The sequence below is a fragment of the Nelusetta ayraudi genome, unplaced genomic scaffold (assembly GCF_046127955.1).
Source record: "Nelusetta ayraudi isolate G7.1 ecotype Tasmania unplaced genomic scaffold, CSIRO-AGI_Nayr_v1 ptg000021l, whole genome shotgun sequence".
NCBI lineage: Eukaryota > Metazoa > Chordata > Actinopteri > Tetraodontiformes > Monacanthidae > Nelusetta > Nelusetta ayraudi.
The window spans coordinates 589,957-617,385 of NW_027466071.1; the positions used below are offsets into that span (position 1 = coordinate 589,957).

General features: G+C 51.5%; 1 protein-coding gene across 8 annotated transcripts in view; it reads right to left on the reverse strand.

Annotated features, from left to right (window-relative positions):
- Positions 1–925: 925 nt before the first annotated feature.
- tiam2a (TIAM Rac1 associated GEF 2a) overlaps positions 926–27,429 on the reverse strand; it is an 81,257-nt gene continuing 54,753 nt past the window's right edge. For all 8 annotated transcript variants that reach the window (XM_076027501.1, XM_076027506.1, XM_076027505.1 and 5 more), the window contains 13 exons: positions 25,275–25,369; positions 11,546–11,779; positions 10,568–10,636; positions 9,491–9,616; positions 8,817–8,925; positions 6,432–6,611; positions 6,007–6,125; positions 5,509–5,617; positions 5,058–5,116; positions 4,833–4,935; positions 4,546–4,639; positions 3,774–3,928; positions 926–3,151 (listed from right to left, as the gene is read on the reverse strand). In XM_076027501.1, coding sequence (XP_075883616.1) covers positions 2,430–3,151; positions 3,774–3,928; positions 4,546–4,639; positions 4,833–4,935; positions 5,058–5,116; positions 5,509–5,617; positions 6,007–6,125; positions 6,432–6,611; positions 8,817–8,925; positions 9,491–9,616; positions 10,568–10,636; positions 11,546–11,779; positions 25,275–25,369 — 2,174 coding nt within the window. In that variant the 3' untranslated portion in view covers positions 926–2,429. The remainder of the gene's footprint in view (positions 3,152–3,773; positions 3,929–4,545; positions 4,640–4,832; positions 4,936–5,057; positions 5,117–5,508; positions 5,618–6,006; positions 6,126–6,431; positions 6,612–8,816; positions 8,926–9,490; positions 9,617–10,567; positions 10,637–11,545; positions 11,780–25,274; positions 25,370–27,429) is intronic.

Consider the following 27,429-nt stretch of genomic DNA (forward strand, 5'->3'; position numbering starts at 1 on the left):
AACAGTAGCTGCTAATGCTACCCCGGTGCTTCTTGCGGCTCTTCGCAGCGCTCGCCCTCAGTCTTTTCCTGGTTCTTCCTGGAAGACTCACTGGGTGGCAGAGGATCTTCTCTTCCAGTGGCCAGTGGGTCCACTGTTCCAGCTGCTCCGTTTGGGTGCGAACCCAAAGTGTCGCGGGTGATAAAACTCTGGTTTAGCTTTCGCTCGCTAGCCTTTTTTTTTTTTTTTTTTTTTTTCCTTAGCATGTTTTAACTCAAAGTAAGGTCTTCCTCATATATATTTGTGAAGATATATATATATATTTTTCCATAATTCAAAATATCGGGCCATATTGTGAGCTTTGAACATTTTAGTGACATTTAATGACAAAATATTTAATTTTTGCATTTTTTTGCAAAAATGTGTGTCACGTTCTGTTCCTCTGGTTCTCGACTTCCTTGTGCCTTCTTTAACGTCTGTGTCACACCCTTTTTGTTCCCCGAGACCACGCGTTACTCATCTACCAATCAGTGTCAGATCACATACGTCACATCTGTATAGATCAGATCAACGTTGATGTCTACGCACCGCGTGTGGGTGATGACTTGCTACTTTGCATTTGCGGGGGGGAAAAAAAAAAAATCTATATTATTTCGCTACTGTCTGTGTTCACCATCTAAGCTGTATAGTAATGTTTTCTACGGTCTGTGCCCCACTTCTGTCAGATAATTATGTACTCCGCTGAGGATGTGCCTTTCTTTCCAGTGCCACAACACAAGAGTTGTGCAGTGCCAGTGACAGCCAATCAGGCAGCGGCAGCGCGACTAACCCAGGGACCGAGCCTGAGATAAAGACACTTCGCTTCAGAGCTCAACTTTACCTGTCACCAGCACAAGAGGTGGGCAAAACCGAGCGGAAAGCCCAAAGCACCGTTGCCCAGGCGTCATTCACAGATAAAACTTTTATTTATAAAACAAAGCCATAAGAACGGGGCATTCACATTCATTTGGTTTGCTAGCATTAAGAGGCATTGCAAGGTTGAGCTAAGAAGAGTAAAAAGTGTAGTGGTTTGCCTTTGTCTGTTGTACCTCAAACATGTATTTACAGCTCGGGCAAACTCCCATCTTTTTCAAAAAATATAGAAGCTGCATCTCATTGCAAATCCTTGCCTTGTTCTTACTTCAAGTATCAAGTAATGGCAAGGGGGAACTAAAAAAAAGAAAAGAAAAGAAAAAAAAAAGAATATATACAAGGGACATATAAACAGTGTAACACTGGAATTTGTACATTGCTGCAGTTTAAACAATTCAATGAAGCAGCCACGACCAAAGAGGAGAAAAGGCTTTGGAGAAAAATGATCAAAATTGTGAGGGCTACTTTTCCAATTAAGTACAAAACAAAAACTAGCTGTATTGCATCTGTATCTTTTATTCATGGAACCAAATCTTTAGCCGGCAGCTTTCGCCCAACAGGTTAGCTTGCTAAGATATACAAAAGTAAACCTATCAATAAATTAAAGGGGGGAAAAAAAACAAACAATAATTACAGTAAAAAGCTGTACAGATAAAAACAGTTCAAAACTTCAATTATAGGCAAACAGTGTACTTTAGTGCACAAAACACAGCAACAAGGCCCAGTTGTTCAACTCCTCGTCCTTTTCTTCTTTTTTTTTGTTGTCCTTCAAGCCAATGCCGTCCTTTCTCAACAAATCAAGTCTGACAAAAAAAATCTTTGGATTGATCTGAAGAAAGATCCTTGTGTTTCTAACACAGTAATGTAAATGATAACCTGCTTCATTATTATTATTATTATTATTATTATTATTATTATTAGTTTTTTTTTGGTTCTCTGCAACCAAAGACATATTTTCACTCTGCCTAAAACATCGGCCCTGCAGAAGCCTGCAAAACAAAAATCTTGTTGGTTTTTTTTTCTTGGTTATCGCTGCGTGCGTCATCGTGGTGGTGGTGGTGGTGGTCAACTGTTGGTGGGTGACGGACCAAGGATATGTTCCCTGATTCACACAGTACAGGTCAATTAAAAGAAAAAAGACACACACACACACACACACACACACACACACCAAAAAAAAAAGAAAGCTGCCAATCAGGTTGAGCTGCGGGGGGGGGGGGACGAGGATGAAATAAACCCGTCAGGCGGCGGTTCGGTTGGGAGTGGGAGCGCGAGGCCCCCCGGAGGAGCCCAGGAGGTCGGCGGAATGCATCAGTGCTCGACAGATTCATTGCAGTCATTATCATCCAGACAGGAATCACCTCGCTTCACCTCCCTGGGAGGGAGTAGCCAGGCTTTTAAGGTGGGGTGGGGAGGAGGGGGGTGGTGGGGGGTTATTATTTATTATTTATGCCTAATTTAAGCGGGCCAGGTGCGGCCAGAGCGGGGCCCGCTTCCAATCCCAGCTTCAAAGTCACACGTCCCCAACGTTCAGCCCGCTAGGAGGAAGAGGAGCAGGAGGAGGCGTCGCCGGGCCCGGAGTTGGCGGCGGCGGCGGTGGCGGCGCCCTCTGCTGGGTCGAAGAAACAGTCCTCGTTGACCACCGAGGTCAGGCTCTGGACGCTGAACTCTCTCTCCAGCAGGGCGTTGAGGTCGGGCGACGTGGTGGCGGCGGCGGGGGCGTCGTCCTGGCCGTCCAGCGACCTGCTGTGGGTCCTGGTGCTCCTCAGGTTGCCCGGCTTCCTCTTGATGGCGCTGAAGTGGCCTCGCAGCAGCCGGGGCTCCGCCTCCGGGGTGTCGCCCACACGCTCGGGTTGGACGCGCGGCGCCGGGGCGCACCTGGGCACCTCCCCCTCCGAGAGCTCCAGCTGCAGGAACTGGGCCTCGATGGCGCTGGTGGGCGAGTCGCCGCCGCCGCCGCCGCCGCCGCCGCCGCTGCCCCTCCTCCCCTCGGCCGCCTCGCTGAAGCCGTCGTCCTCGTCGCTCAGGGCATCCGATTCCTTGGTGGTGGCGGCGGCGGGGGACTTTTGCGGGGCGTGCAGGTCGGGCGAGGCGGCCAGCGGTAGAGGTGGTGGTGGGGGAGGGGGAGGGGGAGAGGGAGCAGCAGCCCCGGGCAGACTGGGCGTGCCGCTGCTGAAGCTCCCCGAGTCGGAGTCGGGCCTCGGCTTGCGGGAGAGATCTCCGCGAGGAGGCCTGCACAACCAGGAGGCCCTGGAGGAACCTGGTGGAAACAGGGATGTGTTTATAAGAACTGGTTACCAGACTGGCAATTTTCCCCCAGTGGCCACTGGAGGTACTGCAGCTGAAAAAATAAATTTAAAAAATCCCCAGAGACCGCAATACAAAAATAAACTGTTTTTTTTATTTTTTTGAGTCATGGACTTTTAATCTTTCTAAAAAATATATATATATATAAAAGGTCAGAAAATTCCCAGAAAAAGAGGCCATTCCCACAGTGGCGTACAGGCCGTGTCTGGGCTCGTTCTGATTGGCTGATGTGTCCTGGTGCATCATGCAAGTTCACAGAGGCATGATGGGAAGAGACGCTACTGAGCATGCTCTACCCGGAAGCTAAAAACCTTTGTGCAACTGCATTGAAATGAATGTGCTGAACGCATGAGGGGAGAAAAGATGCAATCGTCTGAGAAGCACCGGGCTCGTGATTATTTTTACATCCATTGACCTTGAGGGCAGAAACACCAGCCACCACTGGTGAGACGCTCGGCCCCGGTGTGTTTATAGAAAACCCTGCTGGAGGGCGTCAGCTGTCATCAGTAGACCCCTCCCTTAACCCCCCCCACCCCGACTCTTCCCGCGAGAAAGCCCAGATGGCGCCGTCGTACCTATCCTGGCCGAGGAGGGCAGCGTGTTGCGCAGGGGGGCCAGGCGCTCCTTGCAGCCTCGCTCCAGCGTCCCGTCGTTCCTCATGTTCCTCCGCACGTTCTCCCGGAGGAGGGAGCGGATGACCTTGACGATGCTGACCTTGCTCTCGGGCACGCTGCGAAAGGAAAGAGAGAGAGAGAGAGAGAGAGAGAGAGAGAAAGAGAGAGAGGTGAGAAGGGATGATTTGATTCATTAGGATGGATCGAAATTCCGCGGTGCATCGCTGGGATGATGCGTGTGGAGAAAAGGCTGAGCCCAAAGATCTTCTATAGCAACAGGCTGAGTGTATTCCAGTAGACACAGCTGGGCCATATTCTAGATAAATTTTTTCAACGCACTGAATGGAGGGACATGAGAGGAATTTGATTGTTCGATCTCAAGGTCATTTCAATCATTTATTTACTGGACGGTGGGATAACGTTTAGGCTCCAGCAGACCCCCGTGACCCTGAGCTCGGGCAGGAGCGGGTATGGAAGATGGATGGATGATGGGATAATGTTTTTATTTTTGTGGAATAAATTTGAGTGCTGAGAAATAAATATGGGTTGCAGCTTCACGATAAGGCGAAAAAATATGGGTTCTGAGACTCGGGCGGGAGAGGAATTTATAGATTTTTCGATCTCAAGGTCAGCTGAGCCTTGACAAAACAAACAAAACAAACGACTGCGACTGAATAATGGCGGTCGAATGAACCCTGAGGCGTGAGCGCGGGGTTGCAGACGGATGTCTGACCTGCTGCACAGCTGGAAGACGGTCTCAGGCCTCCCCTCCACCTCGGACCTGGAGTGAATCAGCTCCCAGATGCAGCTGCTCTCAGTACCTGTTCCTGCAGCGGTGAGGACACGAAGGAGAAGACTTTGAAAACGACTTCTTCAAGTCAAGTTCAAGGCTTGCAGAGAGGTGATCAGCGGCCAGGTGGAGGTGTGTGTGTGTGTGTGTGTGTGCGTGTGTGTGCCAGAGAGAGAGAGAGATGAGAGGACGGAGCTACGCTGTGATTCATTAGAGATGCTGCGACTCACCTGCAGTGTTGCCCAGTCGGACCTGCAGGGCCGAGAGCGGAACCAGCCAGCGGAACTTGAAGGGGTCCGAGTCGCCGTGGGAGTGCGCCGCCCGGTGGTTGGTCTGGGCGTGGCGAGTAAAGGAGGAGGGTGGGTGAGGGTGGGGGAGATCCGTTTAGACTTTTCCAGCCCAGACACGATTTGGGTCGTGTAAAAAGAATCGGCGCAAACCGACCCGAAGCTTACCAGCTTTTTCTTCAGCTTGTTGTTCTCCCGGTAGACCAGAATCACAGCTTTCTTGAAAACTGCCGAGGAGAAAAAAAAAACACATCAGCTTCTTGGCTTCGCACGCCAGGGCCTCTCAGGGGGGTCGGGGGGGGGGGGGGGGGGACCCAGTAGTAGAGGAGCCCGACCCACAGCAGCGGTTCTGTTTTTTTTGTTTTTAAGATGCCAGTGGAATCTTCTGAGCTTGTCAGCGACGCTGCAACTTTTAGCCGAGACGGAACGGGTTTGGCGCAACCGTGCAAACGCATGAGCTGCAACCGATTGTAAAAAGAAATGGAAAAAAGAACACACACACACGCACGCACACGCACACGTTCTCTCTAAATGTGAAGGACAGCCGCAAAACTAAGACTAGGGCGACGTGGGCGGAATTACTGCCACGCGGGGATCGATTTCCCAGGGTGCAACTCACCGAACACGGTCATCTCGGGGTCTTTCCTGATGCGGCCGAGCGACGGGTGCGGGTTGAGCCAGACCACCGAGGAGTGCACCAGGAACTCCCCCATGGAGATCTCCCTGACCTGAGGGGAGCGCGCGGCAGAGGGGTGAAAGGATGGAAGGAGAGGTGTGGGTGAAAACGAGCAGGCAGACTTTGTGCAAACCAACTTGCATGTGTGTCAACGTGCAGGGCTGCATATTCATCAGCGACTCGGAGCTCCAATCTGGATCTAAGTGGGTTTTTACCCTTTATTTGAGAACTGATAAATACATTAAAAACATACATTTCGCATTCACTTTGATTTTTTTTTTTTTTCCCCGCAGAGTAAATATTCCATTAATTTGTAAACGCATTCAAACCCCCCAGCGGCAACGCGTGGAGAGGGTGTGTGTGTGTGTGTGTGTGCGTGTGGGTTGGTGGAAGTGGCGTAAACATCAGCAGCTCCTCGCCGCTCCGACCTCGGCTCCTCACCTCTTTCTCGGGGCCCGTCTGCGCCGCCACCAGCTGCTCGAACACGGCGCCGTAGTCCTCGTAGATCTTCTGCATCTCGTTGATGTGGCTGGCCACCTTCTCCATGGCTCTCAGGGCCTCTGCACACACACACACACACACACACACACACACACACACACACACACACACACACACACACACACACACACACACACACACACACACACACACACCAGGGACCGAACACAGTTGATGAGAGGCAATCGGGGCTGCAACAATATACCTCAAATTTATCGTCATAGTGTCAAACCACCAGTCAGCGTAGGGCTGCTACGCCCCCCCCCCCTCCCACACACACACACACACACACACACACACACACACACACACACACACACACACACACACACACCTACATCACGTGTCCCCGCCCCCCTCCATACCAGTGAGGTGGTAGTGCTCTTCGCTGTCGCCGTCGGTGAGCCACACCAGCTCCCGGAGCAGCAGCGGGTACTTGAGCACCCTCTGCACCGGCTTGATCAGGTAGGACTCCAGCGTGGACGAGTGCTGCTGGTTGGGGTTCCGGGTGTCCAGGAACTCCTTGAAGGCCCGGTCCGTCTTGGCTGAGAAACACAAAAACACACAACAAAACACACCGGAGGTGGATTAGCATCGGCAGCGCCACCTGGGCAGTTGGAGGTCCAATTTCTTGCAGTTTGAAAAATTGAATTCATATCTTATAATAATATAACAATAAATACTATACAGAAAAACAAGGTGGGGGTCGTCGTGAGCGCTAATGACGATTGCATGTGTGTGTATGTTCTCCCACTTCTTTTCCCTCAATCAGTGTGTGGTGCATTAAAAAAAAATAAACAGGTCAGACTTTGGAGGTCAAATTTCTAACGTTGCAACCCCCAGCAGGGGGCGGCGTAGAGCTTCCCGGCCTCTGCTCACGGCGGCCGTTTTAGTAAACGGCGTCCATCAAGGTTTTAACGCTCTCCCTGCTGCGACAAATATAAAACAGAGCGCTTGTTTTCACGAGGCGGGAGCGCCGACGGCTGTCCTGGGAGGGGACTCGACGCGGAAAGGCTCGGCGCCAAACCGGTAGGCGGCTAATAATCCGAGGACGAGCCTCCCGTAAAGGTGGCGACGCGCTTTTGCCGGCGAGGCGGGGGAGGGGAGCGGAGGGCAGGGGGAGCCGTTAACGTATTAATTATGGCGCGAGCAGCCACAGACGCCTCCCGGGGTAATTGGCAGGCAATTAACGAGTCGACAAATAAACAGGAGAAAAACGGAGGCAACCCCGGGGCCCTTGGCATGATGGGAAAAATAAGGGGAGGGGTTTGGAAGGGGGGGGGGCTAATGAAGACGGCGGAGACGAGCGTGTAATTGCTAAAAGGGTTGACAAACTCCTGCAGATTTCTGCTGCTGCGTCCTCACGTCGGTGGAGAAGGGCGTTTAGAGCCTCGCTGAGCACACGCACACACGCACACACACGCACACACACACACACACACACACACACACACACACTGCAGCCACTACTCGCCTCCCACGGCCGCTTTGTATCTGCGCTACTACGTGTTCTAATATTAGCCCGTGTGCGCCCCCCCCCTCCCCCCCTCCCCCCTCCAGGTTACGCCTCCAGTTTTTTTTCCAAACCGTGCGAGTAAAGTTCCGTAAATCTGCTCACAGAGCCTCGCTCGCCAGGGAGCTCTCAGCCCAGCCACTTTAAGACCGCTGGGTAACTGCTGAGCTACCTTCTCAATTCTATTTTTTTTTTTGAAAAAAGATCCAACAGCGCTGCATCCCCCCCACCCCCTCCCAGATCATTTTGACCCGTCAACTTTCTCAGACCATTTTACTTTTCTGACTTATTCATCTATTGTTGCCTCCCAATCCTATTACACATCCACCCTGCTTCCTGGAGGAAACACCCCATGCAATTCTGGTAATGGGCTAGGCCTGAAAAGCAAAGTGTGTGTGGGCAGTAATTAGCCCAGCCTCCCTCCGACCCGCCCGCCCAGGGCAGCGGCGGAGGAAGAGGAGGAAGGGGGAGGAGGAAGGAGGAGGAGGAAGGAGGAGGAGGAAGGAGGAGGCAATCTTCTTGGCTGAGAGCTGGGCAGCGTTCCCAGGCGCGCAGCGGCCGTGAATCAACTGCAAAGTCTGGGCTCTTGTCGGGCGGCAGCAGAGGAATTATTAGGGCTCGGGGGGGTTGTCGCCACGAGGTTATTCCAATAGCATTAATACGTGTACACGTCATTTTCCGCGTCGCCTCGTGAAACGGGCCAATAACTCAGCGTTCAGGAGCAACGGAGACTCTGTGGCTGGCTGAGGGCCGGAGAGGCTGGGGTGGAAGTCCTGAAATTCGGGCGTCGGTATTATGGCAATGCATAACATAACATGTTTAGGCATTTAACTTTTTTTTTTTTTCTTCCACCACATTAATCCGCATATGTTGTATATATATATATATACATATATGTAATGTCTTCACTTTGTATCTACAGTGCAGAAAGTAGCAAAGAAAAAGAAAGAAAAGGGCGTGTGCAAACTTTTGACTGGTAGCGAGTTCCTCTTGGGTTTTGGGTTTGTTTTACAGAAAAGACATTGCGTCACGCTCGCCCCGGCACCACTGCGTGCTGGTGCGATAACTGACTCTTCCGCCTCCACTGCCTTGCTTGCTTCAATGACTGCGGGAAGCCGGCCGCAGCTCCTCTGTTGAAAACGTTCTGCGCGGCTGCCCAGTTTTACCACCTCCCCTGCTCTGACATTATGATTCGGGTCGACGCGAGTCAGTGAGTCAATGAGTCAGTCAGTCGTACCTCTCTCCAGAACCTTCTGGACCTTGATGTGGTTGGCGCAGAAGCCGCTGTAGAGCTTGAAGTGGTCGGCGTAGTAGAGGAAGGAGCCTCCCAGGGAGAAGAGCAGCTTCTGGAAATAGAGAGGCGGGGGGGGGGGGGGGGGGGGGGTGGAGGAGGGCGGAGAGTGTGAGTGTGAGTGTGGTGGACACACAGACTGTGCGTGGACACGCCAACACACACGCGAGGAATAAGTGATGGCCCGCGAAAACCAAAATGAATGCGCGGGGGAGGAGGATGAAAAGGTGTTAACACGCGAGGTCGCGACCCCCGCGGCTCGCGAGGATCCGACCGCCGTCTTCTCGCACCCCCCACCCCCACCCCAACCTCACCCCCACCCTCCCGAGACCCCCGGCTTTCAGCGGCTCTCACTCCGACCCACCGACCGACCGACCGACCGCTCGATCGATCGATGGACCTCACGCCTCGTCCCTGTCGAGCCCATCCATCAAGCAGGACGCCGCTGCCACGTCACCTCCATTATTTATCAAGCTGGAGATGTTGCAGGTGGGTAAAATCAAACATACGAAAAACCGGCCCATGTTCTTCCGTGACGCGCACACAGCGGAGCGTACGATGGAATATTTGGGGGGGGGGCGTTTTCCCATCGATGCCCGGCGTCGGCGTCTTGGCCTCACCTTGAACTGCGACGGCGTCTCCAGGGTGCTGAAGTCGGGCGAGGAGGCGATCCTCTCCTCCAGGGTCTGCAGGAAGACCCTCTGGAAGTCCAGCATCTCCGGCAGGCTGCCGAACAGGCTTTCCATCTGGGTGGCGGAGAGGAAAAGGCGGAAGAGGTGACGAGTGAGGAGGGAGAAAATCTCAAAAGTTGGCTTGGGATTTAGAAGAGGCAACCTGGAGGGCTGTAACACACACGCACACGCACACACACACGCACACGCACACGCACACACACACACACACACACACACACACACACACACAGGCTCTGACGCAACACCTCCCATCAGTTACAGCAGTTGACCGGCTCCGTCCGACCGTCTGCCTGCACAGGTCTCGCCGTCCCATAATGGCCTTTTAATTTGCCTCGGCGCTCAGGAGGCCATCGACCGCCCCTCGTCTGCCGAGGAGCGTCCCGCGTTCCGAGGTCGCCGCTATTAGCATGCGGCGGCCGTCGCTCGGGCGCTCAAGGACGAGGAGCTCTCTGTGTTTGCAGCGGGGTGGGGGGGGTCAACCAGTGGGCCGACCTTTGGTTTGGTGTTACGATTTCGCACGACCAATGGTTTAAATTTAGCCGATCAAAACGTGATTAATCGCGATTAACTACGGTGAATTACTGGATCGCGATTTCTAAAAGTGAATCGTTTGACAGCCCAAACCTCTGTTTGTGCGCTAGCAAAGTGCTTTGGCTTCACCAGTCAGGACGAGTTGAATGAAGCCAATGTGCATTTTGCCCTTGAACCGGCCCTTTCTCAGCGCGACCTTGCGCAGCCCAGGGAATGTCGGCGCGAGGTTGACGGTGCACGTCAACTCGTCCTCCAGCCTCTGGCCGCTGGCCGCTCCCGCCGCTAATGAGGAGATACGGCGCCGGCGCGGGTTCACCGACGCGCCCTCCGAGGTAATAAGCGCTCAATGGATTCTGTGTTCCGCAGAGCCTCGACGCCCCCCGGGACACACCTCCTTAGCTTATCTAGCGTTGGACCGTAACACACACACACACACACACACACACACACACTGACAGACGGGCCACGCACCTCATCCTGCGTGAGGAAGGTTTCATTCTGCAGGGGCTTCAGGTAGATGTCGAACAGACAGTCCAGGTCCTGTTTGAAGACCAAAAAGTAAAAAGATTATTGGCCCGATGAAGCGGCAAGTGTCCCCGTGTCTCAGGGATAGAGTTGACCTTTGACCCTCATAGACTTGCATGACAATAGGGTTACGCTTAAGGCTGAAATTAGGGTTATGGGGGACCCACGTGTACTCGTCCGCTCATAACATCCAACCTTCCCTCTATTCACTCCTCACGCTTCTCTCTCACTACTATAATGAGGCCGCGGCACGGCTACTACCACTCCGACATTCTCATCGGGGGTTGATTTATGCGGCCGGTCGGAGCGCCAGCGTGTTCAAAGCGCGTGGGGAGGAGAGTCTCCGGCCTCGCTTGCAAATCAACGGGCCGCGGCGCTCGTGAAAAACGAGCAGGTGGCGGAGGGGACGACGAGCGTCGCAAGTGTTGCAGGGTCAAAAGGATCCCGAGTGTTCCATGCTCCTGCTACTGTGCGTCACGGCGGAAAAGGTCGAGGTACGAAAATTGGTCGTAATGGAGTTCAGAGCGAGACTCTGAACTCCAAGGTTTTTTTTTGTTGTTGTTGTTGTACAAAAATGGCACATGCTGAGCAAGAAGAGACTTAGTGTTAATTTGTTACAGGGAAAAAATAAATATATATATATATATATATATAAAAATATTTATATATAGAAAGAAATAAGCACATGTAAGCATAACGAGGAAGCAAAAACAACTGGGAGCAATGTTTCTCCTTCTTGGACGAGAGCAGTAAGCAGGCATCCAAAAAGACTTCAAAAAAGAAAGAAAAAAAATATTATTCTGCACTTTATGGCCTCGTTTTTTAAGCCGAAGACAAGATTATTTCTTAATTAGCCTGCAGGACACTACATATTTACAGAGCAGTAACAGTTGTCTGATCAAATGGGGTGGGGGGGTTCGTCACCTTCACGTAGGACTTCTCCGTGTCCACCAGCTCCTGGATGACCTTGCGTAAATGCTCCGTGGCGCTCATGTGCTTGTGGCAGGGTCTGTGCGGGGAGGTCTGTGCCCCGCCGCCGACCCCTCCCCCTCCCTGCCTGGCCGGGGGGTCCTTGGCGTCGCCCATCAGACCCCCGGGGCCCGAGCCTGCCCCCTCCTGGAAGGACTGGTGGTAGAGTGAGCACACCGTGTCCACGCTCTGCGGAGAGAAGAAGTGGGGCTTCGTTCAGGGTGGTCAGCACTTCTACACATGAACGTGCACGCTCGTGCGCACACACACACACACACACACACACACACACACATATACATATATGTTCTCCGGGATTTATCTAAAAAGGGAAATCAGAGTAATTTACCCTCATTCCAGTATTCCTTCCTAATGAGTTCAGCCCTATAGCTGTGTAATATAATCACGTATATAATTCGGCGGCGCGCGGCCATCGATTCCCCCAAGTATCCTCCGCAGAGTGGGAGATTTAGCTGTGCACTCGCCGCTAATTGGCTTTGCATCAAAGGCTTTGCAGTGCGTGTGAAAGGCTAACAGGATCACGCGGCAGATAGCATTGTAGCACCATTACGCTGCACTTCTCCGTTCACTGCCCCACCGGCAACCGGGTGGTTCCGCTGGGGTTTTTTTCTTTTTTCTTTTTTTTTTGGTACGTGTGTGTCGCATCCGTTCTGGAGGAAATCGGCCCGGTGTTGCAGGGAGAGCGACAAAAAAGCGTCAGAATTCCCTCCGTGGCGAGGCCTTCCCGTCATAGTTAGGACTCCTTCGAAGGAAAGATGCTCTCTGTGCGGTTCACAGGCGGGGGAACGGATAATCCGTATTACTTTAACCCGTACCGGATCGCTGGGTGTGTGGAAATTAACGTCAGCCTTGAGCCCCCCCACCACCACCACCCCCACCCGTCACGTTCAAGGCTGAAGACGCGGTGAGATTGCACACAGCGGCAGCGAACGCACCGTTATCCATCTGCTCTGCTCTTCTACTGCGGCAGCACAAAAGACGACCACCATTGAAACCACCTTCTTCGGTTCACTGTGTCACACCGCGGGTTCTGCTAAACACTCCTCCAGAGATGTGTTGCAGCGTGGCTGCGGCTTATATACTCAATAGAGCGCGGAGTGTGTGCAGGAGTGCAGTGCACACTGTAGGCACTCACCAATGGCCTGCATGTAATTCACACTGTATATGCAAAAAATGTTCTATCTGACAAAATGCATTCTATTCCAGTCAACTTATTCAATCTACTCTACCCTCATGCACAGACAGCCAGTATAACAATATTTTTTTTTTCCCCGACACATGACGTTTTGATGAGCGAGGGCCAGCGGGACAGCGCAACATCCAGCGGAAGTGTTGCAATTTTGGACCGCAAACAAAAGCGGGGGAGGGGTGGGCGTCAACAGAATTGCACAAAACCTAAATATCGCAATAAAAAAATTTGAAAAAAAAAAAACTCTCAAATGTCGCTAAAAAGGTTTTTACGCTCTCATCATGAGGTGGTTTAACAACCACGCTCAACAGGAAACAACATCGCAAAATGTTTTGCAACAAATCAAGGACGAGATTTTACAAGAGTCGCGCACTTCACACCATCCAATGGAGACGCCTGCCAATCGCAACTGGACTTTAGGGAATCTTTAGAACTGTCGCGTTTATTGTGCGGGAAACTGTCACGGAAACGCAGCTATGTTCATCTTGATATCAGGGTTTCATCCGTCTCTCGCGACTCAGCACATTCCCACCTTGCAGCGAGTGACAATTTGGATGCTGACCCCGCTCGAGAGCAGCGCGGCAGGCCGAACGCGTGCCTCGCCAGCCTTCAGCCTTTTCGCTCCGCGTCATTTGGACGAAGACGCGAGGTGCGAGCAGTAAAGGCCCGTCTGTGCTCTCCCAGGCAGCCCAGCAGACAATCAGGGCTCCCATTTAATAGGCCCGCGACTCATCAGCGAGCTCATTATAGCGCGGACACTCCAGAGACGGCCCCCCGCCCCCCTTCCCATCCTCCCCACCCCTGCCCTCCACCATTTCTTCAATATATGCCACAGACAGAGAGAGAGAGAGAGAGTCTCCGTGTCCTCCTTGTATCTCCGGGGCTAAGCCTCTTTCCAGTGATCTACCGCCCACAGCAGCGCTCCGCTCTGGAGCTCCTCAGTGTGGGACGATAATTACGAAGGGACTTAATGTCTCCCTCTGTGCTGGTGGTGGTGGTGGTGGTGGTTGGGGGGGGGAGTAGAGCTGATTGGAGCGTGCGAAATACGCAGAAAACGCACTGCAGATGGACGCCAGTACACAATGTCCGGGGTCGACAAAAGACACATTAAGCTCCTCTCGGAGTCAACGACGCTGGCGGAGCGGCTCTGCGCTCCGTACTTAGAAGGTCTGAGCGCAAACAGGCTCACAGTGACAGTGCAGAATGCTGAAGAGAAGAGGTATAATTTATTTACTTATTGATTGATTTTTGCAATTCTGTGCTCACGCCTGGAGAGACAAGCTGCCGGAGAACAACACTGGCAACCACACAACGCGCGACGTAGAAGCGGCCCTCAAGGTCGGATTTCGATGGGACGTGAAGCGAATTGAAAGGTTTAGGTGTGAGGTATGAGATTTTGTAGGAGAAACGGCAACATCAAGTGGACACGCTTTACATTGCAGCGTCTTTCACGGTCTGTCCCCCTCTCCTGAGCTTGCCAGCGAGCTACGGCGGCCTACGTAACTAATCCTGGATACCTTGTCCACCTTCTTCGTTGGTTTATTTGGAGACGCGAGCACAGTCACCCTAATTACAGAACGCGGTTTCAGGGCGGCGGTCTGAGACCACCAGAAGAAAACGGAGGTAAACAGAAGCGGCAGCAGAGCGGAGGGAGGATTTTAAGGAGGATGCTGTCAGTGCCGGAAAAAAAAAAACCCAAAAAACTTTCCCCTCATCCGTCCGGACACGTCTATTAGCGCCGACGGCCACGTTTCCCCACTCGTTACAGAAGCATCCCGAGAGGACGCCGACAGCGCAGGTCACATGACCTGAATGTTCACAACGTCAAGTTTGATTAGCACATGCACTGTGTTCGGAGGAGGGAGAACTGGTCTCGTCATCATAAGCTGCGTATCCGTTACAGTTTTTCGCAAAATAAAAGCAATATTTCTAAAAAATTCCACAAATTTCTACAATTGCGATTTGCAGGCGTTTCCATTGAGTGGTGTAAAATCTCACGGGACGAAATTTTAAGAGAATTACGTTTGCTTTGTTTGCTGTCAAGAATGGTTGTTATATTTTTCTCTATCATTACTTGTAAAAAAAAAAAATATATATTCCGTCTCCTCCTCCATCCAAACATAACGCGCCATTTTCACTTGTACTGAACTGGTCATGTGACCCCGTAACGTCACGTCCAGTGACGTGTAAATGCGAAAATGTTTCCATGACACTTTTGCAATATACCTCCATATGGACACATCTGAAAAACCACCTCGTGAGAGCGTCAAAACCTTTTAGCCATATTTAAGAGGTTTTTCCAAGTTGAGGCGTTTCCATTAGCAGTTTTTTATTGCGATGTTTAGGTTTTGCGCAGTTCTAAGGGTGATGGAAACGCAACTATAGGAAACTGCCGCTGTTGAACGGAGTTTCGGGGTAAGAGCAGTCAAGGTAAGTAAGGTACCTTCCTCTGCTCTGAAAATGCCGCCAGAGTTGAAGAACGGCAACATCCACACTTTGATGTTGCTCCCGTCTCTAGCAGGAGAGGCTTCATTAGGCCTCTCCTCTAACATCCCACCTCTTTCTTCTCCGAGGTCTACTGATTGGTCCAGACAAACCAAGCCGGCCTGCAGTTTTCAAAATGAATCGGTGAGATTTCAGCCTTGAAACCTTTGATCTTCGGGTTTGAAGGCGCGAAGCGAAATGAAAATTCTTTTCCCAGCTTTTCGATTTCGCAGTCACCCCGAATCACGAAGCTGGTTTTCTCTTTATTGGAGTTGCAGTCTCCTAGTTTGACGTCTCCTAAATTCCAACTGCGCGCATTACAGCAGCCGCAATGTTCAAGCTTCACGAAGATTCCCCGCGAATGCAGCAATAACAACAACTACCGCGACGGTCCGTGCATAAACGCAAGCAGATTGTGAAGCCGAAGCTGTCGGCCTTCGTTCGACGATAAAACGCTCTGGGAAAAAAAAAGAGTAGATTGCGGCTGGGATGGAGGGCAGGGGGGGGCAGATTACTGGAAGGAAACACAAAAGGTGGGAGGGTATCGCGGCAACACGTTTATCAAACCGCCCGCTGGTGGCGACAGTGGGCTGAGAGGGGGAGGGTGGGGGGGGGAGCCGCCCGCTGGCTGCAGATAACGGTCGTATCTGCCGCCGCATTCAGCCGCTGGCGCTCGGTGGAAGAGGGACGACGGGGCCGGGTCTCCCAAAACATGTTGGCCAACTGCCACACACACACACGTGCCAACACGCGCGGACACACTCTTCGGCGCCGAGTAAAATCTCGCAGGCTCGAAAACGAATCGGCTTGTTTTTCATCTTCAACGCCCGAGCTGACGGAGGGGCCGCAGTGCTGCAAGAAGAAGAAGGAGAAGGAAAAAAAACTTCTGGCTGGATTGGAGCTGGGAGGGGAGGGGAAGGAGGAGGAGGTCCTGACAATAAGTGGCAGACACCTGCATCGGAGCGTGACGGGCGGAGGAGGAGGAAAAAAAAGGGGGGGAGGAGGAGGAGGAGGAGGAGGAGGAGGAGGAGTGAGTCGGCTCGACTGACACCATCATGACTCAGGAATCACCGCCGGCTCGGCCCGGCTGACGGCTCCCCCAAATAGCCAATTAGGAGCCGGCGGAAGGCGGCGGTGGCGGGGGAGGGGGTGGGAAGAAGGGGGAGGGGCAGGTTTTTCCCCTCGCTCGCACCGTCGCGGTTCCAGCCGCTCGTCACGGACGACCGGCAGCCAATTTATACCTCGCAAAAGTGCCTTGTTTCCATTTAAGCTGAAGCGCCTCGCTGACAATTCCTCCCCTTGATTTTACAATCCAACGAGGTTAAAGCTTTTCCAAGGTGCCCCTTCAGCTTCACTCACTACCCTTCAACACACAGCGCAACACACTCCTCCCACTTTCACGTCGTATCACTACGACGACAACGACGACGACGACATCTCCACCCCCGGCTCCGCCTCCTCACCGCCGAGAGCAGCCGGCAGAGCCTCGTCCACGCCGACGCCGCCCGCCGCCGGCTGCTGCGGGCCAGCGAGCGGCCTTTCCTGCACAGCGACAGCATGCGACGGGAGGGGGAAGAAAACGACGGGAAAAATCAAGAATCCGCCGGAGGGTTCAGCGAGGTGGCCTTCGTCCTGCCGACGGGTGGGTGGATCCCCTCCTCGTCTTCGCTCCCCGTCATTCCCTCCGGGTCTGAGGCGTCGGTCCCGAGTTCACCTCGGCCTCAGGCGAGGCTCTTCCCTCCTGCAGACGAAGGGGAGTCCGGGGAAAACTCCTTCCGCCTCGCAACCTCAACACCTCCACGTCCTGCTGTCAGCCCAGCGGAGCTCCTTCTCTATCGCTCCTCTTTTTTCAGCTCCGTTTCACCCCCCCACACACCCCCCCACCCACCCGATGTAATTTCCGCAGAGCAGAATGGCGAGGTCAGGGGGTGGGGGGGTAGGCGCATCAGTGTCCAGTGCCTCAATAGCGGCGGCACAATGCCGAGCGTTCTGGCCCGTTAGCTCGCCACACAAGAGGAACGGCTGACTCCAGAGGCGCAGGAATGTTGACGGCCCGGCGGCCCTGCAGAGGAATGCAAACGCGCGCGGCCGCATTGCTCATTTTGGCAGGTTGTCCTGTAAAATGGGGGGAGTAAACGAGGGAGGCTCGGCACAATTACAGCAGCTTGTTCGTTAAAAAGCGGAAGGAGGTTTCTGGTCAGAGCTCTGGTTAGAAGCTGCTTCTTCTTCTTCTTCTTCTTCTTCTGTTGTTTTTCTCCATCCCATCACAATCCACCGGGATTAAAGAGTGGAATCCTTTCAGCGTGCCTCAGCCAGTGAGCAGCCTCAGCCCCCGGTCTCCACCAGAGTCTGCACCTCGGCTGGTAACCACATGGACCATCGCAGCACCGGTCCGGCAGTCACACCGCGTGCCGAGTCTGTTCATTTCCCACATTCACAAACGCCTCATTGTCGGACGTCGAGAGAGAGCGGCCGCTGGTCCGTCGCCAAAAATGCCTGACGCTGAATTGGCCGCCGAAGCTCCCAGTTCGCCGCCGCCGCCGCCGCCGCCGAGTGGCAGTGCGTTCAAGCCCACGTTCTGCGTGCGTTCTGGCGTTATCAAATTAAAGGTTTACCGGAAGGTTAACGGCCCAACTCGGCGTTAAGATCTTAGCAGCGTTCGCATTTTTCGATGAATAAAACGTGTTCGGCCGAGGAGGCTGCGAGATAAGCAGCGCCGTCTCCCTTTTGACTCGGCAGATGAAACGGCAGTCAAATCAAAAGCAGAGGGCCGTTCCCCCACTCCTCCCCGGCAGAGGGGCTCAGCTGATCCCAGCTGACACAAACAAACACGGCCGGCGTTGAGGGGACGGGGATGAGAGGAGCGGGGGAGGGGAGGGTGGGAGATGAAATACAGGTGCGTGCGTCCCTGGGGGGGGGTGGGGGGGGGACTCGCTTCAGCTCGGCAGCCTTGTCATGTGAAACGGCGACTAGGTGGAAGAAGGGGGACCCAGTGGGGGGGGGAGCGGTCAATGATTCACTCGGGGGGGGGGGTGTTAATGGCCAACGGTGCTGCCCACCTGTTCAAAGGCCGATAAAAGACGACGCGGTCTCGTAAATCAAAGGTTGGGAGCGAGGAGGAGGAGGAGGTGGGGGAGGAGGTAGGGGAGGGAGGGTGGGAGGGGGGGACTAGTGGTGGCCGAAATCGGGAGGCCTTTGGGAGAGAGATGTTTCAAGAACGAACCCTCAGCTGCTCAACTCATGTACACGCTGCAATCATCAGAATGACTGTATACATAACCTAATGCATGTAAATCTCATCTGTATATTTTAACCTGTTGTGTTCTGTATATACTTATGGTAATATATATTATTCATTTCATACAATGCACTTTATAAGTTATTTATTCTATTGTGAAGTTTCCCAATTTGGGATCAATAAAGTACATCTATATATCAATCTATCATCCATCTATCAATCTATCTATCTGGTCTTTGGTTGTTTGTTGAATGTTTCTTGTAATTACTGTATATACTGTACTGTGGACACGTATATGCTGACCGGCTCCATCTAACCGCAGCGATGACAAGATAGCGGCAGATAAAAGGCACAAGGTGACCGTTAGAGGGGGGCGGTGCGGCCGCTAGGGCCGTTAAACGTTGGTCCCAGCGATGCGTTTAATTGCGCCAGAGCCCCGTAGTGCTGAGATAACGTCCCTGCAGCAGTCGAGCAGTCAGGCAAGGCGGGCGGAGGGTTGGAGGGTGGTGACCTTCTGACCCGTCTGCCACCTGGGCGCAACATCCGTCTGAGGACGCCGACGGTTCGGTTTGAAATCATGCGTATGATGATGTCGGCATGCTAACAAAGCCGATGTTACAACTACTTTGACGCTTTTTAATGTCGACAAATCAGGTAAACTGCAATTCGGATTCGGATAAAATTTCAAATCATATTAATACCAGAATTTTCACACCTTAAAGACGTGAACCTTTGCCACTGACCTTACAAAAGGTATTTGTGTCGGTCCTGAGATTAATAAGAAGCTTATACTAAACTACACGGGCGCAGCGAGTCGGCTAGGCTTACTCTGGTCACAGAGCCGTAGCATTGATTTAACAATCCTGCTAGTTGTGTTAAATTTCATGACTTTACCAAAACTTTCAGGGATTTTACTGAAATCCCATGACTTTTCCACACCTGCAGGGCTGGGCAAACTTTTTGACTGGTGGGCCACCGTGGGTTCTAAATTTGCCACAGGGTGCCGGACCAGGAGCAGATGGATGATGTGTTTTGGTGACCCTGGTCATAGGAGATATCATGGGATATGCAGAAACCATTTTGCTTTATTGTCAACTGAAAATGAGCAAAAGCGCGACAACAAAATCTGTCTTCAAAGCTCTACAGTTTTGGAATGACTCTTAAAACACAGAAAAAAACAGATGAAATCCAGCTATATTATTATTTACTTACAATAAATATAATTTCGTAAGTTCAACGGGCCGGATTAAAAAGCTTAACTGGCCACATGTGGGCCACGGGCCGTAGTTTGCCCATGCCTGCACACCTGGAAAATGACATTTGCAAATTCCACGACTTTTCCGGGTTTTATCCACGACCGCGAGAAACGCCTCAACTGAGCGGAAATGAAATGCATACGACTCCTCCCACTGTCCACATTCGTCTTGACCACACAGGTCGTAGGGAGCGGAATCAAATTCTGCAGCTACGTACGACGGGGGAACCGAACCACAGCGGCCGAGGAAGCTGAGCCCATAGTTACCGCTTGTTTGTCCCCCTTGCCGTCTTCCTGGCAGCACAACATTTGCAGGCAGGAGTCGGCGTGTGCGGCGGCGCAGGCCAGCTTGTCCTTGAGGAGCCTCCCCAGACTCAGCAGCGCCGAGCCCAGGAACACGTCCCGCCGCTCGGCCTCCGAGCCGGCCGGCCAGAACCAGCACATGGCCAGGAGGGAGCGCAGGGCGCCAGAGGGCGAGCCGTCTCGCGAGAAGAGCTCGGTGGGAGCGCCGAGGTGGAGGCACCCCGGCGGGGGGTCTCCACCGTCGGCCGCGGGGGCCGCCGCCATGGCGAGGTCATTCCAGCATTCCGGCAGGTCCTCGTCCTCTCGCGCCTCCTCGCTTCTGAGCGCTTCAGCGACGAGCTCCGCTAGGTTCCAGTTTGTTTACCGCCGAGCCGGACAGCGGTAACCACAGCCACTGCAGTAAGCCAGGATTATTTGCCTGATCACGGCCAGATGGCGACTGATGGGCTTAGTCATTGGTGCACACACACACACACACACACACACACACACACACACACACACACACACACACACACACACACACACACACACACACACACACACACACACACACACACTCGTACAATAGTGACGGGTCATTCGCGAACGAACCGGTCAATCTACATCCACTCGCGGAGTTGGCGGCGATTTAGAGAGCGTTTTAGAAGAGATTTTATCCGATAGAGATGTGTAAAATAAATTAATATTACATGATCATACACAAATGAGTCCCTTCCCCTATAATACAACCACAAGGCAACTTCAAGCCAAGAGAGACGCTGCTCGGGTAAATAAGAAAAGTTTGGGGAAGGAGTTGGTTGGAGCTTCGAGGGGGAAAAAACAGGACTATGTTTGAAGCAGATGATACAACCTAATACCCGCAAGGCATTGATGGGATCTATTTGAAGTCCGGGAGCCTGTGATAAACTGAATAATTCATCTCTCCGTCAGTCACCCAATTTGAAAAAATAAATAAAAAGCGTTAAACTACCCTGGAGGAAAAATAAAACGGGTGGATTTTAAAGCCGCGTCAGGAACCGCGCCAACGTTACCTTCCACTACAGTGCGGCACCGCCTGGTAAACGAGTCGCAACGTGACCGAGTTAAACGGAATCAAAACGTTTCATGGTGTTTAACTATTATTTGCGGTCAGCGCGGAGAGCCAGACGGAGGACAGACAGTGGGCGCCGTCCCCATAAGCTGAAAGGCTCTTAGTCAAACGTCCCGTCTGAACAAAAGCAAAGAGGCTTAATAAGTCTGTCCGCAGTGGTGTAATACACGCCCCATGAACAATGTGTTCATGTTTTGATTTGTATTATGTTGCGACTGTGTGCTTTTTTTTTTTTTTTTAACTTGGATTAAAAGGCAACGCGGCAGAAGTCACACAGGCAGGCGGGCAAAACTACTTTTTTTTTTTTTTTTTTTTTACTGTTTGCCAAAATTGTTTCACATTATTAGTCTCTCACTCGTACAATTAATCTCATTTCACTTTGTTACGTCGGTAAGGATTTTTGGAACACTTTAATTCAGTTTTGGGTACAAATGATTCTGTTACTGCGGCCCGTTTCTAAAGATTTTTTGCATCTTTCACTAACGCTCTGAAATCACTCACAGGTGTTGATGTAATCTCATTTTTAGCACTAAGCTTTGATAGATTATGTTTTATAATTTACTGAGAAGGCCATGACCTCAAATTAATGTTGGGGCATTCCACGGTACGGTTCTGGCATAGACTTAAAGGCCTCTGTTTATAGTGATATGCTGCCGTGAGAAACAGTATTTTGCAGTATTCTTTCCTACCACCAGGTGCTACTAAATCTCACCAGCTGAGCCTTTACATGGAAAATAAAGGCTGCAGCCGTTCCCATTAGGAGTGAGACTGCCACTTGCGCACTGCGTGTCTAATCATTTCAGGACCAATGCGTCTCGTGGGACCGTTTCTGCAATTGATCGGATTAGCTCGTAACGCTACCGCAACCGCTGCAACTCAAAAAAAAAAAAAAATACAACGCTACGGCACTTTTATAACATAAATGCATGGGCAAGTGAGTCGCTGCTCGCAGTCAGTATCCAGACTGCGATTAGCTCCGCTGATAAATGTGCCGAGCAAGCGCAAAAAGCACAAAACACCCCGGGTCTTTCCTGTGTAATGGGCATAATTGGAACGCATCAAACCAATTAATCAAAGTTAGTCAGTCTGGTGAGGGCCAATTACAACAGGGTGGGTGGGTGGCTGCACAACAGGCTTGAAATGAGTCCTTTGCTTCCATTCTGCCCTATTGACTGTCAGGAAATCCGCGGGTGTGCACGTGCACGTGCACGCTTTTATGCTAATACGCGGCTGATTTCTGCCCGGCGACTCGATTATCTTCCTCTGCACCTCGGAGGAGGACGACCTGATGGTCATGTGATGATTAAAGTCTGCTCCTGGTGTCTTGGTGGGTGGGGGGGTGGGGGGATTTACCGGCACCAATATCACACCCTGGTGGTCTTTTATTTTTTCTTTCCCTGTGTCACACTCATCCTTTTCGACGAGATGAAAGCAAAAACAATGCCATCTCGCGTCGGTTCCGCCGGGACAAGCACGTTCCCTCCATTCCCTCCTTCTCCCTCTCCCTCTCCCTCTCTCTCTCACACACTTTCACACCTTTCTTCTTTTCATACACACAAAAAAAAAAAAAAATAGGGATGGGGGTGGGAGGGGTGGGGGGGATGATCGTGAGCAGCGATGCTGCAGTGCAGATTCCCCCAGCGCAGTGGGACATGAGTCATGTCGCCGGGCAAAACGCAAAGGAGTCGCAGAGAGCCAGAATATGGAGGGACAGGGGCAGGGGGGGTGGACGTGGGGTGGACGTGGGCAAGTCGTCCCGTCTAATCCACCTCCTGGCCCGACCTCAGGTCAAATTGTCTGACACGGCCAATTAGAATGAAGCCGAGGCGGCCGCGGCTATCAGTGACGGTTTGTGGTTATTAAGCCCGGACTTACTATCGGAGGGAGGCGGGGGGGATCGATGACATGAGCGCAACATAACCGGCATGACATTCCCCTGTTTCTTCTTCTTCTTCTTCTTCTTCTTCTTCTTCTCAATTTAGCCGCGTTATGCAAAGAGCAACTCGCGGGCAATTTGCGATGTTGCCGACCACGCATGCAAAAACATCAGCGGCAAAGTGAGACGTCGGGGCTGAACACGCATGAACGCACCCACACATCCGCTTCCCCCCCTTTAACACACAGCTTTCCTGTGGTGACCACACACACACACACACACACACACACACACACACACACACACACACACACACACACACACACACACACACACACACACTCGTGAGAGCTTCCAGTAAGCGCGAGCCCATGTGTGCCCGCGTTCACACTCGTGGCTTCGATGAAAAGTCAGTTAGTGTTTTCAGGCCGGGAGGGTCTGTGTATGCGATTTGGAAGATGGCCAGAATTGTGTGTTTAACTGCAGTGTTGCAATGTTTAAATACCAAAGCCGGGGGGCAGAGGGGAGCTGTTGGTGGGACAGACGTCAAGACGCGTCGTCTGCCTTCTCGGCTTTGGCTCTTTTGTGCGCGGATGCGCGGCAGCAGGAAAATGTGTCGCAAGCTTTTCTTTCAGCCTGCGTGACAGTAATAAGCAGTGTTTATACCTGTGGCTATGATGGAGTATCCTAATTATGGTAATAGCGAGAGCTGGCGCCTGCCTGGTTTCTGACGGAACCACAGCTGGCACCGTGACGTGCGCGCACACATGCACGCGCCCCTGCAACACGCACACCCGCGCAGAATACTGGAGGGGGGGGGGGGGGGGATACGTTTTGCAGCGCTACTTCCAACAATAAACAAGGTTTGTTTGGTCAGAAAAAAAACTCCAAGTTTGAGCTGTACATGCCTAAAAAATAAGAGGGACAGATTTTTTTTTTGAAACCGCACATTTTCGAAAACGCTCTCAAAAAAAAAAAATGTTTACACGAAGCCGTCTTCAAAGTTTTTCCGACACGAAACGATTTTAAGCGATGTAGTACCTATGCCAGGCCTGGTGTGGCGCCGCAAGTTTACTCCCTGAAGGCAGAAGAAGGAGAGGAACACCTGAAGCACGCCGTGTTGACAGAAGCGCGAGCTCGCTAACAACATTTAGCAACACAGAGAACAGAAAGAAACATGGCTCGTGAAAAGACGGTGTGGAAAAACAACAGAGTTGAACTTCTGCTTCGAGTCACTTTAGAAAACAAAGACTTAAAAGTTTCCTGCCTCGATATGCCAGGCCCAAACGAAAGCCAATAAAAAAGTAAGCAGGAGGCTTGCAAATCGTTTTCGTTGTTTATTTTGCCTTTGCGATCGATCCACGAGCACCGTGTGTTATTGGTCGCAATTGTTTGCGGTTTGTTGTCGAGGTTAAGCCTGCAGTCTGTGGGAAGACTGCAGGCTGCATAAGCTCCCTCTCGCGTTAGCCAGCCGCTCGTTGATAGCGCCACCTAGTGGGGAAGATGGCTACTAGCTCTCATGCGGTAACGCTACGCCCACATTTTATTTGAAGAAAAAAAGTCTACAGAGGCGCAACTACGGTGATCGGGTGAAGCAAAATCCAAAGGGCTCGATGCCGCGCATTAAGACAAAAAACGCTAGCGCTTCTGAAAATGCGGAAGCTGTCATTTTTCGTACGTTGTGTTTCCGTTGGTATGCCGGTAGCTCAAAAAGACGTGAAAGAAATGAAAGTCTTGACAGTCACTCTAAGGATCTCGCACACTGTTGATCATACGGGGCAAATATTTATCAAGCCTGTTCCTTCTTTGGGATGAACAAACTCATCCCTGTCTGTATCTGCCTGTATCTAAACCACTCGGTAGCGTTTCACTTGTGACAATGCAATAAAGGAGGCTGCTGAGAATTGCACAAACTGCACACGCCGAAAAAGAAAGAATGAGGAAGCTCAACAGAGAACTAAAGTTCAGATGACTGCTTCAGGCCGATGCAGCCTGTCTTGCCTTCTCCTTGCACACCAATAGGAATCCTTGATCTCTAAGCTTATAGGGTCTCCATTGGAAGTCAACACAATACCTCTACAATAGATGGAAGGGTTAACCAGTCCCCTTTAAAGTCACGTTCATGGATGGTCCTCGCCCTCGGTAAAAAGCTTTCTGCGGGCTCTCCCAAAGACCCATACATGTGATAAATCCAAAGCTCATCTAGTCAGGATAGCGCCCCCTACCTTGCTGTGCTGAACAGGCCTGTGTGCGCAGAGCAGGGGACCATCCTCCAGCACTACGGCATTGGACTCCTCACTGGTGGCTGACGCGCAAACATCTGAGAGCGGAAAGAAAGAAAGAAAGAAAGAAAGAAAGAAAGAAAGAAAGAAGGGTGAGTGCCATCGCATGTGGTTTGATGACCTCAAGCCGACGCTGCAGAAAATAAAACAATTTAGCGCGGAAGGCTTGTGTGACAGGGCCGAGTGAGTTCCGTGTCTGTGCGTGCGCGTGTGTCTTTTTGGTTGCTTCATCTGTAACACAGTGTTATCTGACCAGAAGAACAAACAGCGCAGGGTGTTTGCAGCGCAAACACATCGTGGCCGGCTGCCAGTTGCAGAGAACTTGAAATGAATCTCCAATCTAAAAATGTCAGTAGCATCCAGACACCCAAGAATAGGCGGAAAAAGAGAAAGAAAAGGGGGGAAAAAAACCTTGGCAAACCTAATTAAGGCCTCTGTTATCTTTTCTTGTTTGACTTTCACTGAAGTCCGCATGTAGTAAAAGTTCATTATCGGGTTTCCTACCTCGGAAAAATCTACATTTGCATGTGAAACTTTGTGCCCGGGGGGACTTGATCAGATGCTGCGAGCTTCAGTTTGGCCCTTTCTTTCTTTTTTTTTGATGTCATTCAAGGCTCCCGAGATGAACTCCGGGAACAGTTGGCACATGAATAAACCCGAGCGGAGCCTGGGAGGCAGGCCAACGTGACAGCAGGAAACAAAAGGGAGAACGTCTGGACCGAAACTCGTCGCTCTTAGCCTGACAGTCGCTGTCAGCCCAATGTCAGCCTGTTTAGAGGCGGGTTACAAAATAACGCCCTGTCATCGGAAGCCGATTCTCTCGTCTTTTGCATTTAGGCGTTGCCGAATGAACAGAGGTGGGTTTTGTTTTTTTCCCCCCCTCCCAGGGATGCCGTCATTGAAGTCGGAGGATTTGTGATTCCTCTCTGTTGCCCCCCGCCTGGGATCAGGTGCCCTCTAGGGACGGAGATGAAAACTGCAGCCCCCTTTGATCGTGTCACTTAATGTAATGAGGCCTTTAAGTTATTGTTTAGCTTTCAATTAAAGCCGTCAGAGGGCGACGCTCCAGAGGAATTAGCATAACGGAAAGAGAAGCCCAGGCATTACTCAGGATCTAATCCCTGCGGCATTCTGATGGGGGGCGTTTAGAATGACCGAGTTAGCCAAACTAAATTCAAATTCAAATATTTATTTTTGCTCAACATCAAAAAATTCATTCTGTAAAATGACATAATATCAAAGAATGAATAAAATCAAAAAATAGACAAAATAAAATAGAAAATGCAATATGTAAAAATAAAATAGAAAATGCAATATGTAAAAATAAAAAGATATATGTGTATATGTATATGTGTATATATATATATATATATATATATATACATGTATATATATATATATATATATACACATACATATATATATATATATATATATATATATATATACATATAAATGAAATTTAAAAACTCAGACTCGGCAGTATCGCTGCTCCTGCGCGACCACAGATTAACGCCACAGCCCGCTGCTTCCTGTTAGAGTGTCTGATCTAACTGCGCACCCGCGCACGTGAACTCAAGTGTGCTACACTTACCTGTGAGTGGAGGCGCTTTGAGCGAGCGAGTGAGCGAGCGTGGGCAGAAAGACGGACGGACGGATGGACGGATGGATCTCTACCTGCTGGGAGACAGCTGTGTTTCGTGCGGCGATGCCGCCGCCGACCTCCCTGTTCACTCCTGACACCTCGCGTCTCGCACAGAGATTAAACTACAGCAGCCGGGACGCCGTACATCCCCTGCGTTACTGAGCCCTCTACGGTCAGGAAGCCCCACCCCACCCCACCCCCGCCATGGCCTTACCCTACCTCCGCCACTGACCCGAACCCCCCACCCTCTCTCTGCCCTCTCCTGCCTACAGTGTGATTTGAGGAAGTGCAGCTCTGAAGGAGGGTTAATATCACAGCCGTGCAGCCACAGCCAGAGGTGGGAAGTAACAAAGTGCAAATTCTATCTTGCTTTGTACTTGCTCTGTATTTTTAAGGTATCTTGAATTGAGTATTTCTTTAATATGCTTTTTACTTCTTACATTGGCAAAACAC